General features: G+C 35.7%; 1 protein-coding gene across 1 annotated transcript in view; it reads right to left on the bottom strand.

Annotated features, from left to right (window-relative positions):
* The window catches only part of THADA (THADA armadillo repeat containing), a 323536-nt gene that overhangs the window by 224622 nt on the left and 81776 nt on the right, over nt 1–17138 (bottom strand). The window contains exons 24-25 of the mRNA XM_019647913.1: nt 16668–16790; nt 5350–5441 (exon numbers count right to left, since the gene is read on the bottom strand). Of these exons, the coding sequence (XP_019503458.1) occupies nt 5350–5441; nt 16668–16790 (215 nt within the window). The remainder of the gene's footprint in view (nt 1–5349; nt 5442–16667; nt 16791–17138) is intronic.

The raw sequence follows: 17138 nt of genomic DNA, 5'->3' as shown, positions 1-17138 counted from the left end.
TGAATTCATCCCCTACTTGCCAACCAAAAAACTAAGATTCCTACCCTCCTAGCTTTATAGGATAATATAAGAAACCTGCTGACCTGCTTTCCCCACATCTTTGTCTGCATGAAAAGAGTGTAAAGCTCATGGAGGAAGAGAGCATTCCTAGGACAAAAGGCATACGGTATCTTCTTCCACCATCCAATGAAGAGTCTTAAGAGCCACTTCAAAACAAACTTCTCCATTGGCCCCTCCCACCTTTCCTTTTAAAACCAACCCGCCCTGTGGGAGATGCGAGATTCTTGGTCTACACTGAGGCTTTGGGTGAAGGGGCTCTTTTCCCACTTTGACGATGTAAAATCTAAAACCAGACTCTAAAATGGTGACCCAGTGCTCATGAGGGCTTATGTGGGATGATGTGCAAATCGCAGGTGCTCTGCAGACGGAACCGGATTTGTGTTCTAGTTCTACCACTTCCTGGCTGTCTAACCACGTGCAAATTAACTAAGTCTCGCTAACCTTAGTTGACTCCTCTGTGAAAGAAAGTAGGATGACTCTCCCCTTCACAGTGCTGAAGGCTAACTTAGACACCTAGAAAAAGTCTGGCACGTGCCAAGCACACAAATAGGCACTGAAGATATGCTACCCCCTTCACAATGCCTCCCTTCCTTCTATCCAAGTGGAACAGAAACCCCAGCACAGCAGATAACTGCCATGTACCTCATTAAACTGTCAGTTTCCCCAGGGCCGAGAGCATGTTTGACTCCTCTTTGAATCACAGAGCTTGTTAAATGGAGACAATCAGAATCCTTTAGGTCTGAGGATGTTAAGATTATCCCGGCCACAGTCAAAGAAAATTCTGATTTTCAGTTTGGCCAAATAGGCGCTTTGCTATAAACTACTACGTAGTTCAAAGCAAATAAGCTACTCTGAACTCTAATAATTACATTCTTTAAAATATAAAAACCCAATTGCCCTACAGCTCTCAATTTTAGCTTTGAGAATCCAATTCTTTCCTAAACAATGGCGTGGGTAACCACAGAAACTTGTGGAATCTCTTTTCCTAGAAAACATGAACAGGGGAGAAGCCAGTCTGTCTGGAAATTACTTCAAAATCCGTCTATAAGCAGGGGGTCAGGCTCGATTAGATGCCCCTCCGAGGATCCTTCCAGACCTACACCACTAAGATGTTAAGAGAAATAACTAAAATGATTCTCTGTCATTTACACCCAGGAAAATAAAATAAATACAATTTAACATTGCCTAAGTTGTTATTAGAAATGATTTTACTTGGACCGAGTAAGGCTTTTACGAACATTTTCTTCATAAATGGCACTAAACCATCCTAAGCTATTAATTTAAATATGAACTCTCCCTAACAAGACAGCATAGAGATTGTACTTAACCACCCAGAAAACAAGATTATTCTTCTTTTGTTCTTCTTTTTTAACCTACGTGTTTCCAGGTACCCCAATTTGCAAACACTACTTTCTCCCGAATACTCTACTAAACTCCCCCATTAATGAATGTCTAATGCATCCATTACTCACATATATTGCGTAGCTATTATATGTTGGCTTCTATTTGTATCTGTTTCACAAATAACAATTTTTGTTTCCCTAGCTGAAATGTACGCTCCTTGAGGAAGGTCCAAGTTTTGTATTTCTCATGTACTCCTTTATAGTGTCAATATTCAATTCATGACAAATGCTTACAAATCCATATTGAGTGGCTGATTTAAAAGGAAGAGACAAGCAAGAGCTATGAACATTGTGCACTGAGCACCTGTATGAAGCTTTGGCAAAGTCTAAAATAAAGCTTTTCACACTGCTATATATTGATATGACACAAACCGAAGACTAGAATAATGATTAATACACACAGGGGCCAAAGGGAAAGACCTAGAGTTAAAGGTCCCATTGGTTTAACTCCTGCCCTGTAAGGAATGAGGAACTGTCAAAGGAAGCCCCCTCACATCACAGGAGGAGGCTATTCGGGGAAGCCTAGCACACTCCCCACATCACAGGGCTGTGCAAGTTCTGATTCTACGTCAGGTCAACTATCCATTCGGTCAGGTCCAGTCAGACGGTAAAAAATAGAAAGAAAAGGAGCTTTAGAAAATTAAAATGTAGTAACATTATTTAAAATAAACATGTGAAACTTATGTCTTCTGATTTTTCATAACCCAAAGAAACATTTAAAACAAGACTAACGAGCTCTCGAGTTCAATCATTATAAGTGTGCTCAACAAACCTATAAACAGAGGAGTAGAACCCCTGCTCCTTTCTTTATAGATGAAACAGGGACTTCTTGTCCCTGCCACGGGCAGGTACTGTTCTAGGCACTGGCAATACAGCAGTTTACTAATCTCACAAGTCTGGTAACAATTATGTAAAGCCTTAGCCTAGTACTTTACAGAAACAAGAGACATCAAGGATAGTCTAAATCTCTTATCTTAGAGGGAAAAAACCAAGGCCCAGAGAGGTTAATGACCATATTTCCCCATGTATAAGATACACCCTTTTTCAAAAAATTTGGGGTCTACAAACTGGGTGCGTCTTATACAGTGGTTGCATGAGCGCCAAAACAAGTGCGAAAAAAACGGGAAATGCAAGTAAAAAAAAAATCTACAACCACTGTATAAGATGCACCCAGTTTTTAGACCCCAAATTTTTCGAAAAAGGGTGCGTCTTATACATGGGGAAATACAGTAACTTGCCTCAGCTGGTCATGTGGCTATATGGCAACAATGGCAGTAGTTGAAACAAAGATTCTTATATCTCCTCTAGTAACAAAATGTATGTATTCATTAAGCAAGTATTTCTGTATGCCTATTCTATACCAGACACTATGCTAGGCACCAGGTATGCAAAAATGGATAAGATACCGACCCTGTCCTCAAAAAGCACTGTAACTACAAGACAATGACATGAGTACAATAATAGAAGTGGTGACAGAGAGAAAAAGCCAATTATGTCTCTAATTGCGTAGGACTTCCAATACTTCAGAAGAAAATGAACTGTTCATTGTTTGTTTTATCCTCACCATAGCCCTATGAGGACAGAGCACAGATCTTATTTTTCCTGTTATATAGACGGAGAAATTGAAATACAAAGCGGATAAAGGGAGTCTATTAAGGTCATCTCTAGTGGCAACAAAATGCCTAGAAACCAAGTCTGTTTACTCCTAGACATTTTTTTCCCACTAGATAGGAAAGGCAGATGTTCTTTTTCTGTCCAATTCCCTTCTGACCAAGAGCACATATTTGCAAGACTGTGTGCAGAACAATCTGTGGCTGTGAAACGAGGCCTGACTCTGTGGAGACTCATCAGCTGAGTTTACCCGATGGTTCAGTAACCGACCAACAGGGCACCATTATTACTATAGTGTTCTTCAAGTGCCTGCTATGTATACACTGAATAGATGGAAAAGGTTCTGTCCTCAAGGGGTTAATACTGGAGGGAACAGGCATTTAAACATTTCAACAGAACGGGGCATAATTAAACAAACTACAACTAGAAGAACCATCACACATAATAGCAAATTTAAGACACTAAAGGTTTTGCAGAGCAACTCTAGCAGGTGCTGCCAAGAAATATATTCTTTAAGGGTTAAACAGAGAACAGAGGCCTTGTATGCATAATGATATATACCAATCTTCAGATTATTGAACTAGAGAATCTTACCAAAAATGTTAATCACATTCAAAAATTAGCTTCTTAATTCCTTCATTTCACTTTTAAACTTTACTCAAAACAATTATATGAATATTCCATTTCCCTCTTTCTAGGAAAGTCATATATTTGTAACCTTTCCTATCTAAGAGTAATGAGCTAATAATAGAGGTTCCCATCATCCGCATGCCTTGGACAAAAAGATTAAAACAGTGTGGTTTCATTGTGCTATTCTTTTACTCTCCTTCAGAAGCAACCTAAATGAAATGAAATGAATCTGATAATTTTCTTGTACATAGTAAAATTTATATATATAACCAGGAATCACTTCATAAAAAGTAAAAGAGGAAAAAGCATTTCTTCATTTTCATGTTCTGATTTACACATTAATTTACTCGTTTGATAAGCTCATATCACATTTTATTTATTCCACTATTTATCATGGCCTTATACCATGACCAAACTGTTTTAAACTTCTTAGCATTTGTAGAAGTATTAACAAAATAAACAAAGCTAAGGAAAAAAAAATATAAGTGATTTCAAACTACTAACAGGAAGAATTTCTTTAGGAACCAGCTAAACAGTGAAAATTATATTCATCCTTTCAAAGGAATGTTATCATTATTTTAAAAATACAACTTGGTTAAAATAAGCCTCTCTGGTATTTCCTGAATATACTCAGGGAATTCATACTTATAGCCAGTTGCTTTCCTTTTAAATATTTATTGAATTTTATAGGGTGATAAGTAGCAATTTAAATGACAATTCAGAACTACCACTAGGTTTCCTTAGAATTACCCATAGTGCATCATAATATTATTTCATGATATTTTCTAATTTCCAAAACTCAGTTCCATTACAAGAAAATATATTTTAAGAAACAAAAGCTTAAAACCTAAAGTTAAAAGTGTGATTATAAACTTTTTTAGGTAGAAGAGGAATAGAGCCCGATTTATCTCAAGATCAAGAGAAAGACCACTGGGTCAATGAAGAAATTAATTAAACATGCAGCGACAGTGACATCTAGTGTTAAGAAACTATTCAAAGCTTCTCTTCTTTAAAGAGACCAACAAACAGAACTTGAGCACAGTATCTAAAAATTACCCATAGTCAAAGTATTTCAATAGGTTTCCTTCCAGACATTAAAAAACCTTAAGAGAAAAACATCTTAGAGAGTAAACAAAACACTGAAGACCTAAAAGTGAAAAGCATTGTTTATTCCGTGTTGCCAACATCTGTAACTGCTCCCCCTTGGTTGACAGAGTTTAATGCAAAAATAATCTGGGACATGTTCTGATGACTGTATCATAAACGTTTAAACTTCCAGCTATAAAAGCAAATATAATGCACAAGTTTTTACTTGATGACACATCAAGAAAAAAGCAATTTAGGGTATTTCAGGAATACCTGAAGAAGGTGCACAGGAAAAGAAAAACTTTTTTAGCTGTGGCACTGAGGACAAGCTCTACAATACAGCCCTTACTCCCTTGCTGTATTTTCATTGGTTTGAAAGGTCTCATTAAACAGTAGATACTTTTGCCCAAGGACTTAGAATTTGGCAGCATAGGTTAATTTACTATAGTGTTTTTATAGTTTTATGCTCTAGATGAACCTATAAAAGTAAGCAAAATTCCAAAAATTATTTTTGGCCAGCACGTTATTTTATAAAAAGTTAGCATTAGATGGGGCTTACGTGTTTTTTTTGAAAAGTTCATCCTTTCCCCTTTTAACTCCAAATATTCTTGTGATCAAGGTACTGAAGAGAAGTGTGGATGAATTTCTCACCTAATGTAAAAATAAACACACAATAAGGGTTAAGAGATATTCATGGCATGAAACCAACATTTACAGTGTTCAAACTAGACATTCAAAATCATTACCCAATTGCCTAGTATGGGGCAAAAGAAAATATGGTTTGTGTTCATAAGACAATTTTCAAAAACTTCACAGTAATTGACTCAATGATTTCCTCTTAAACTGAGCTCTACAATCCAACCACATGCACACAACATACCTCTTTCCTGTACTCATATGACCATGAATTGTTTTCATTATCTCTTTGTACTTGTATCATCAAATAACACTTCTTTAAAAAAAACTCAATAAATCATTTTTCCATATCCTTTCTGACAATGAATATCCCAGTAAAGAGCTCAGCTCTTTTCATTTATTTCCTGTAATCGTTTGCCTATAAGAGAATATTTATAAAGCCTAACTAAAAGAACCCATGTTATTAATATGGCCAAGATAATATTTAATATCCTAAATGTTATTTATTAATGCCACAATGCCAGTAACCTAAAAAAATAATTTGAACTCTAAAATTATCTGAGACAACTGGTTAATAAAAATAAAAGAACTATCATTAGTAAACATAAATTTCTTCAAAATGATAAAAGAATATATCTATTTCCAAACCAATGTAACAAGATACTTTGCTATATCATGAAAATGTCTTCAATGGCATATTGGGCTTCCTCAATAACCTTGCCAAATCAGTGCAGAGATGTACAAATAGGTAGTAACTTCCCTACAGTGTGCGAGGCACTATACCAGTACCATGGAGAATATCCAGACATAGAGGACACATACTTCCTGCCAACACAGAGCTTATATTCTAATTAGACAGGTGTCATAACCATATGGCAATATAAGCAGCAATATAAGAAGTAATTAAAAAGTGACAATGTAAGATTTAGAAAATAGCTTCCTAAAACTGCAATGAGAGTCACAAGCTCAAATGCCCACAAGGACCAGTAAGTGAGAAGGGCAGCAGGGGGCGGGGTCTAATGAAGTCATTATTCAGCTTCAGTTGAGTTGTAGCCATGAGGGAATGTAAGCCCAGTATTGCCAGATTTTCTTCTTTTTCAAGAGAAGCCAGAAACCCCAATTTTTATGTGAAATCTCACTATTTTGAAATATTGGCAACAAATTAAAAAAAACATTGCGGAGGCCAAATAAAACACAGTTGTAGGCTAGATGTGACCCATCAGTCCCCAGCAGGCAACCTCTCCTCTAGATGCCCAAAGCTGACTCAATATATGGATGGTAACTCTAGAAGTGGGCTATCCATACTTTGGCACAATTCATACAAAAATTGCAATGAAATCCTAACATTGGATGAATTCACTTGCGTAACTCACAGCAGCCCAGCTCCAGGTCGAGCTGTTGTTCGCGATCTTAGCTGTAGAGGGCGCAGAGTCAGTGGCCCTCATGTGGGATCGGAACTGGGGCCCTGCTGCTCAGAGCTGGCATCCCAAGCTAACTCTTAACCAATGCGCCATTCAGCTAGCCCCATCATTACCTTTTCCAGTAGGTATAGCAAAATGGTGATAATCTACCATTAGTTAGTTATCATTTTCAGAAGAACTGCTATAAAAAAAATAGTTTCCCATCATCAGCTATTTGGTTACCCTGTTATGAAGTTAGTGCAGAATTTTTTCCACAAATTTACCAGCTTGCAGAATGAGTTCATGCCATAGCAACCTCCAAAGGTGACCAAATGATATTTTAAGACATTTTTTAAAACTAATTTTCCTTGTATTGAGATATAACTCACATACCATAAAAGTCACCATTTTAAAGGGTACTATTCAGTGGTTTTAGTATATTCAAAAAGGACACTATCACTCCTACCCAATTCCAAACTATTTTCATCACTCCAAAATGAAATCCTACTCCATCATCCCTTAGTATCCATGGGGGATTGGTTTCAGGATCCCCAAGGACACCAAAACCTGAGGATGTTCAAGTCCCTTATATAAAGTGGCATAGTATTTTGAATATGCTATAAAATATACGCTATGCCCACACATCACTTCATTCATGTGGATTCAGCATAGTGCTTGACATGTGGCAAAAACAAGTTTTGATTTTTGAATCTTTCTGGGATATTTTTTCCCAAATATTTTCGATCCACAGTTAGTTGAATCCGTGCATACTAAACTCATGGATACAGATAGCCAGCAGTACACATTAGTAGTCATTCCCTATCCTCCTGCACTAGGCAAGCACTAATCAACCTGCTTTTCGTCTCTATGGATTTGCCTATTCTGGACATTTCATATTTGTGAGATCATGTAATATGCAGCTTTTATGTCTGGCTTCTTTCACTTAGCTGTTCTCAAGGTTAACCTGTGTTGTAGCATGTATCAGCATATCATTCCTTTTTATGGCTGAATGATATTCCATTGTATGGATATACCTCATTCTTAAAATATACTCATCATTTGATGGACATTTAGGGTATTTCCACTTTTTGGCTATTATGGATAATGATGCTATAAACATTCACATACAAGTTTTTGTGTGAACGTTTTCATTCTCTTGGGTATACACCCAGAAGTGGTACTGCTGGATCATACGGTAACTCTATGTTAACCTTTTGAGGAACTGCCAAAGCAACAGTAGCATTTTACATTCTCATCAGCAATGTATGAGGGTTTCAATTTCACAAATTCTGTAAATCTTCCACAATACTTATTACTGTCCATCTTTTTGATTACAGCTATCCTGGTGAGTGTGAAGTGGTGTCTTTTTGTAGTTTTGATTTGCATTTCCTTAATGAGTAATAATGTTAAGCATCTTTTTCTGTGCTTATTGACTATATATCTTTTGGAGAAATGTATTCAAATTCCTTGTCCATTTTTAATTGGGTTGTCTTTCTATCATTGAGTTGTAAGAGTTCTTTATGTGTTCTGGATACTAATCAAGTGTGTGATTATCAGATATATGATTTGCAAATATTTTCTCCCACTCTTTCAGTGATCTTTTCATTTTCTTGATGGTATCTTTTGAAACAAAGACAATTTAAATATTGATCAAAGTCAATAATTTATCTTTTTTCTTCTGCAACTTATGCTTTACGCATCATATTCAAGAAACCGTTACCTAACACAAGATCACAAAGACTTACATTTAATGTTTTCTTCTAAATGCTTTATTGTGTTAGCTCTTACAGTTAGGACTTTGATCCATACTGACTCAATTTTTGAATATGTTGCAAGACAGGAAGCAAATTCATTCTTTTGCATGTGGATATCCAGTTGTCCCAGTACCATTTGTTGAATAGACCATTCTTTCTCCCACTGAACTGTTGTGGCACCTTTTCTGTACTAAATGTTAGGTTTTATTTATGGACTCTTAATTCCATCCCTTTGAATAAAACATGTCTATCCTTACGTGAGCACCACACTAGATTACTGTTGCTCTGTTGTAAGTTTTCAGAATTTTTCACATGTGAGTAAGTTTCAACTTTTTCACATGTGAGTCCACCATCTCTGGTTTTTTTTAAGATTGTTTTGGCTATTCTAAGCCTTTTGCATTTCCATCTGAATGTTAAGCTCACTTTGTCAATTTCTGCAAAAAAGTCAAATGAGATTTTAACAGAGATTATATTGAACCTGTAGATCAATTTGGGGAGTACTGTCATCTAAATACTAAATCTTCCAGTCCATGAACATGAAATATCTTTCCATTTATTTGTTACTTCTTTAATTTCTTTCAACAATGTTTTGTAATTTTCAGTGTCTTACACTTCTTTTGTTAAATTTATTCCTAAGTATTTTATTCTTTTTGATGTTATAAGTGGAATTGTTTTATTTTTTTGTTTGCTTTTTTTGTTTTGTTTTGTTTTGTTTTGTTTTTAGCTGAGCCATCCTGCCACCTTTTGGCAGCTCAACGGCTGCTCAGCTCAGGCCAGGACTCAAACCGCTGTTGCTCAGAGCTCAAACTCTTAAGCGAGCTCTTAACCAACTGAGCCACTCGGCCGGCCCTTGGAATTGTTTTCTTAATTTCACTTTTGGATTGCTCATTGCTTGTGCATAGAAATACAAATGACTTTTGTATATTGATCTTGTGTCCTTAAACCCTGCTGAACTTGTTCTTTCAGCAAATGGTTTGTGTGTGTGTGTGTGTGTGTGTGTGTGTGTGTGTGTGTACACGTGTGTGTATTCTCTAGGATTTATTATATATAAGATCATGTCATTGAAAAACAGAGATAGTTTTGCATCTTCAAAAATCAGCAATTTAGCTGATTTTTATTTCTTATTCTTGCCTGGTTGCCCTACCTACAACCTCCAGTACAATGCTGAATAGATGTGGCAAGAGTGGATATCCTTGTCCTGTTCCTGATCTCAGGGGGAACGCTTGCAGTCTTTCACCATTAAGCACATTGGTAGCTATAGGTTTTCCACTGATATCCTTCATCATGTTTAGAAAATTCCCTTCCATTCCTAGTTGGTTGAATGCTTTTAATATGAAATGGTGTTGGATTTTGTCAAATGCTTTCCCTGCATTTGCTTAAATAATTATGTGTTTTTTGTCTTTTAGTCTAGTCATATGGTATATTACATTAATTGATTTTCATATGTTGAAAAATATATACTGTATATTTTAAAAGTATAGAAATTATAAAGCATAACATTTAAAAGAGTTATTGTGAATGTAGAGCAAAATAACTAGCATGGAATACTCATTACTTAAGATAGAAGAATATCCCTGTTTCTGTGAGATAGTATAAATGGTTCATGGACTTCTGTTTCAGGTACTCCTTTTTATTTTCTAATATTTCATCCATATTTTCAGTCCCTGTCCACTACAAAGCTAATAAGGAGAGAAATCAAGTAGAAGTACAATTGAGAAAGAGGCTGTGACTGACTGACAAACTGAATTATCAACTCCTAAATCCTTGATAGTAAATGCTAATGTGAGTAATTGATGCTAAATCTTAATGTGGGTAATGAAAACGGTCATTAATGGTGCTAATATATTTTGAAAAACTCATCGTAGTAACTGCAATGAAAATACGTCTTGTTTGGGAAGGATGGATCAAGGAGAATGTAAGGGAAAAGTAGAGAAACAATAGAAAACAGTTAGTAGTAGTAAAGTTAGAAATGGAGAGAATATAATGGCTACCAAATTAACTCCAGCAATAATAAACCTTTATCACAAGGAAAACATCAGAAAACCTTCCTGTTCTCTTACTTCCTTCTCCACCAAGCCCAAAACATGGTTGATAGGGACTTGGTATTCAGCTACAAATTGACAACTGCTACCAAAATTCTTCTCTTTTATTAACTGAGTATATATGTTTTTTCTTTCCTTTCTAGTAAAAAAGCTTCCATACAGACTTTCAAGATATAGGAGAGTTAGGTAAATGAAAAAAAAAAAAATCAGGTTTCACAAAACAGTGTATCTGTGTAGAAGTGCATATGCAGTACCTATATATGTGTATATATGTATATTGTATATTTTCTTACATGTATGGCTTTTCTTATATAACATAAATGCTCCCTTGACAAATATTTTAAAATATGAATGGAGAGCCTACCATGTACAATCACCATGTGGTATGCTCAAATTTTTACACCATACACTTTTACCCTTAACAGACAGTCACGTCCTTGAGGACGGGATCTGGATTTAATATTATAAAATATTTTGTCTAGTGTACATGGTACCAGTTTATAGCAGAAAGAAATATTTTCTTAAACAAATAAACGAGATTTGGATTCTAATTTTTCTTCCATCACTTCTTAGCCTCAGTGACCTTGAAAAAGACACTAAAAATTTTAGGTCCTAAATCCCTCATCTGTAATCCAGTAAAACTGTACTAGCATTTCTGGACTTACAATTAAGTGGAAGGGCTGCCATGTTCTGAAGTTCATGGTTACCTTCCAAAGCAGCAAGATACTTTTCCCATGAGAAGACAAAGGAGACAGAGCTTCCACCAGCCCATACACTACCTATGTGTGAACTAAGGAAGAAGAACTCTTCCTGTGCATGAATACAGCTCCATGCCAAGGCACGCGGCATAAGTAGAGCATGGCTGGGTTTCAGCACCACACGGCCCTCATCCTGGCACCCTCCTGGCAACCTCACAACTACCATAGGCCTGGAGACGGTGCCAACAGAAGCACAGAGCATGTGTGATGGTGCTACTGGGAAGATCTGAAAGGCTCTTTTTCCTCTGAAACCCACTGCAAACTGGGAAGCAGAATTGGCCTGAGGGAAGCAAACTACAGATATACCAGATAGACCCATTGTGGATCTTAGAAAGACCCCAAAGTGGCATTCTCAGTGCAGTCTCGGGCAAGCTGGAAAATGATGAGTTACCTATTCTGCAAGGAGGATGCAGGGAAAGAACATCAAGATGTTTCATGGTCACTGAACGTAAAAACAAGGAATGCCCAGAAATGTCTCAGTTTCCAAAAGCAACTCGCAAAATTCTGTTTCCATATATGTACCTGTAAATGACTTTCTGTTACCTAAATTTTTAACTAAACTAGCTTCATATCCAAAATATATGTCCAAGCCAATCAATTATCACTATCTTTACTAATATTTCTCTATTCTGAGCCACAGTCATCTCTTGGCAGAACTATTACAATAGCTTCCTCATTGTTCTTCCTCCTTCCCTCTTTCCACCTTTACTCGACTCTCTACTTTTAACTACACCAGTCAGATCCCATCTCTCCCCCACTGTGTGCAGGGTTTTTCAACAGCAGTGGGAGCCACGGTGTGAAACCCCAGGTCTACCCCAACTACAACCACGGAAGTTGCGGCTCCCTCAGCCATGTCCAGACTCGGGTGAGATGCTGCATCACAGGGCATGGCATGGGATCTGGCTTCTCTAGCATCTGCCCAAGGGTTGTGCCAACACCTGCTCAAGCTGAGTGAACTCTGACCAATAAGAGACAGGATATTGGGCTGTTCCAAGAGGTGGCAGGTTTCACATGGCCTGGCTAGAAGATATATCACATATAAAAGACTGAGGCGTCTGTAAAAGTAGCCAACCAGCTCAGTTTTGCTGTTAAGGTTAAGGCCGTCTTGGGAATAATGTCTTTCTTCTTTCCTTACCTTACTTCCCTTTTTCCTCCATTCTTGCTGCTTTGGGTTTGTACCACTCAATAAAACCTTAGCACCTAGGCTATACCTCCAGCTCTTTCAGGAACAGGGCCAAAACCTTACAAGGTAGGTAAAATGTATCTTCTCTGTATTCCTATAACACCCAAAACTTTCCCCTAAAACAACACAGACTCTGGAGTCAGGCAGATAACAGTTGTGTGCCCTTAGACAGAGTTATTTTGCCTCTCTAAGCCTTGTTTTCTTTATCTGTAAAATGAGACTTATAGTGGAATCTACCTCACAGGGTTGTTCTGAACATTAACTGAGATAATCAATGCAAATGATACCAGGCACATGAAAAACACACAGTAAGGCAGCCATTATTATGATTATACCTTATTTATCTATTTCTAGTACTTAATATATTACTTGCAACACAGTAGGTATACCTACAGCCTAATATGTTTACAACAGCACGTTTCCCCTGTATTTTAAAAATGCCGAATAGGTGGCAAAGAACAAGAAGAGATTTGTATGGTCTCAATATAAAAGATTGAAGAGTCTGTAAAAACAAATTAAATACATACATGAATGCTTCCTGGAAAATGTTCCTGTACTGAAAAATTAAAATTAAGTTCATTTTACTTTTGTTTTTTTCCCCTCTCTAATTTATCAGAAAAAAATAATTAAGTAAAAGGTACAGATCTAGTCACCTTTGAGCATAAGACAGAGTCCTGAGACAATGCGTACAAATCAGATTTCTGTAAATCAAACCACATTCCACATGCCTTCAGGGAACAATCACTCTTTAAATGACTTCAACCAAGAATGCTGCGGTAAATTGTTTTGTAAAATGAAGGCTTCTTCACATTCATTGATTATGTTGATTTACAATTTTGGTGTATCTTCGATTATTAGGCTTTTATAAGGAAGGAAGCATAATAATCAATATATTAAATAAACAGTGTGGCTATATTAAATAAACACACGGATTATTATAGCTATGATGCTTATTTTCTCTAGTAAGGCAAACAAACAATGGAAACCAAAAGCTTCCTTATAACCAGTGTTAAAAAAGAAGGTCCCCCAAAATAAAACTATAAATAGGCACTAATTTACACAGTCTTTTGTAAATATATATGTGCATCTGAGTGTAATACACACACGTAAAAACCCACACAGGAAAAAAAGAGGAAGAAAATACATCAGAAAGCTCATAACGATTATGTCTGTATGGTAGTTTAAAAGGGGACCTTTACTTCTTTTTATGCTTTCCTTTATTTTCAGATTTTCTGCAGTGCACATGTGTTACTGTTTAAAAGGTCGCAAAAAAGACTTTTTAAATAGATGAACCACTCATTTCTGATACTTTCAGTTTTGCTAAAAAGTTGGAAAAGTTACCAGGTTTCACTTTCTGAAAGCCCTTTCACAGAGAACATTTTTTTTGTTCATCTTGAACTAATAGCTTGAAGAAAACAGTACTGAAATTTCCAACAATCAGTTTTATGATCTCTATTTTTCCTGATGGTCAAGCCACATTTCTCCCTCCGTGACTCTACTGATGATATACAGGTATTGCTCCACTTCCCGTAAACGCATAAGGTAAACACTGTGTCCTCAGGAGCAGTTAGGCAATGCTCCTAGACTGAATTTCAGACGGCTGTCTTCCTTAAAGGAAGACGCACAATTTTCCAGGTAAGAGCTGGCAACCTTGATGATTCCTCTTTACATTGGGAGTCGGTGCTTTTGGCTACCCTACGGTATACCGACTCTCAATTAGAGGCTTATCATACAGTTATGAAGTGGTTTCTGCAGCTCACTAATTGGAAAGCTTGCTTTTCTAGAAAATTCTTTCTGCAGGTAATATATTAGGTCTAGCTTCTTTTCTCCTTTCCCTTTGCCAGCCTTTGTAAGTGTCAAACCATGGGTTTATCTCCATTATTGTAGAAGGCACAATGATCTAGGTAACAATAAAATCATGGTGTTTCTCCCAGGAATCATGAAAAAAAGGTGAAAGTTTACGTTCCTAAATCCAACAACTATACTGGGTTTTGTCTATTAGCTTTAGAGTTCTGAATCAAAAAGTTTCTGGACAGTGATCATATTGTAAAAAAAAAAAAAAAGTGACTCACTATTTAACCTCCACCATTTTAATTTAATGCTTCATGAGTGTTTGTTTTTTGACCTTTTGATTGAGTATATTTATAGCAGTCATTCAACACACTGTTATCCAGAGCTCACAGCATCCAAAAGAAAAACACATTAGATACTAAGAGTCATTTTTCTTTCAGCTCAATATCACTAATCATTAGGGAAATGCAAATCAAAACCAGAATGAGATACCACTTCACACCCATTAAGGTGACTATTATAAAAAAAAAAAAACCAAAAAAATGGAAAATAGCAAGTGTTGGTGAGAATGTAAAGAAAATGAAACTGCTGAGCATTGCTGATGGGAGTATAAAATGTGCTACCACTGTACAATACAGTTTGGCAATTCCTTAAAAAGTTAAACATAGAATTACCATATGATATACACAAGAGAATTGAAAGCAGGGACTCAAACAGATATTTGTATACCAATGTTCACTGAATTATTCAAATAGCCAAAAGAAAAAAACTAAATGCCATCAACAGATGAATGGATAAGCCAAATGTCATATATACATACAATAGAATATTATTCAGCTTTAAAAAGGAATGAAATTATGACACATGCTACAATATAGATCAATCTTAAAAACACTATGCTAAGTGAAATAATCCAGATACAAAAAGACAAATATTGTATGATTCCATTTATATGAGGGGCCTAGAATAAGCAAATTCAGAGACAGAAAATAAAACGAAGGTTATGAAGTATTGGGGGAAGGGAAAGATCGGGGATTACTATTTAATGGGTACAGAGCTTCTGTTTGGAATGATGAAAAGTTCTAAAAATGAATAGTGGTGATGACTGCACAACGCGTGAATGTATTTAATGCCACTGAATTGTATACTTAATAATGGTTAAAATGGTAAATATATGGTAATAGAAGGAGAACTGACTCTGGGTGGTGAACACACAATGCAATATATGGATGATGTATTATAGAAATGTATGCTTGAAACCTATATAATTTTACTAATCAATGGCACTCCAATAAATTTAATAAATTTAAAAAATAGTCAAAATGATAAATTTTTAAAAAGAGATAACTGGCAGTTTAAACAAAAATAATAACAATGTAGTGTGAGTTTACAACATACATAAAAGTAAAATGTATAACAGCATGAACATTGGGAGGAGAGAATTGGAATACACATTGTTAGGTTCTTATACTTTAAGTGAAGTGGTATAATATCACTTGTGGGTAGGCTGTGATGTTAGAGATATACACTATAAATCCTAAAGCACTTGCTAAAATAAGAAAACAAAGAGCTATGGCTAATAAGCCAACAAAGGAGACAGAATATAATCATAAAATACCAAGAGTGAAAATACAGCTTCATCTAAGGATTTATCCCTTAAAGAAACTCCTTGATAAAATGCAGTACATATTTTTATCACCCCGTGAAAGATTAGTTTATTAAAACCTACTCAGGAGTATAACTACAATATTTTGCCGTGTATAATGCACACTTTTTTGCCCAAATTTGTGAGGGAAAAATAAGGATGCACATTATACATGGGTAGTACTAATTCCGTATCTATATAAATGCTTTTAATTATTTTATTTATGCTTATGAATTAAAAGTGTAAGTCTAGAAATCAATAACGATATCCATATGCAAAATAGTATCCTGGAATACAATAATCAGTTTAGTTGAACTTCCAACGAACTTGCAACAATGAAGAGTTCTTGGCCTATGATGCGTAAACATTGTAAATTTGATACTAGTACATACAATTTCTTGTACCTTATATCTGTTCTTGTGTTTTCTAATTATTTGTTACATAAAATTTCTTGTACCACAGTATGTTAAAAAATAAATGCTAAAGTTCCTTTATAATAAAAATAAGTACTTAAATGTAAACAAATAAAAATTTGAATTAAAAATTTAAACAAATGTTTTTTTCTCGGACAGTTTGGTCCAAAAACGTGGGTGTGCTTTCCACACAGGAGCACATTATACACGGCAAAATATGGTAAGTCAATGAAAATAAATGGCAAAAGCACTTACTGCCCAGACTGGTGATGTGAAGCCCAGAATTGCAGCCTTAGCTCCATCAGCAACATAAGGAATAATATTTTCTCCCAGACGTGTATCTCTGAACAAGGCTCTAAGGATATTTAAAGCATGAACCTAGAATAAAAAGCTGAAAATTACTTATGGGTTGAAGACTGTAGTAATTCTAAATCTGTACATATCTAATAGCATAGCCTCAAAACAAAAAAATTACCAGAATAGACAAACCACAAATGAAGTAACAAATTTTAATAAAACACACCTAATAATAAATCAATTTTTTTAAAGTTAGTAAGATTTGAACAATGTAATAAAAAAGCTTAATCCAATAGACATATGTATATAGAATCCTGCACCTAACAGAGATAACACATTCTTTTCAAGCAAACATGAAACATTAATTTTATTTTATTTTATTTATTTATTTAAAGATTTTATTGGGGGAGGGGAACAGCATTAGGGAAT

Source organism: Hipposideros armiger, unplaced genomic scaffold (genome assembly GCF_001890085.2).
Source record: "Hipposideros armiger isolate ML-2016 unplaced genomic scaffold, ASM189008v1 scaffold_118, whole genome shotgun sequence".
NCBI lineage: Eukaryota > Metazoa > Chordata > Mammalia > Chiroptera > Hipposideridae > Hipposideros > Hipposideros armiger.
This window is presented reverse-complemented; position numbering and strand designations above follow the sequence as displayed.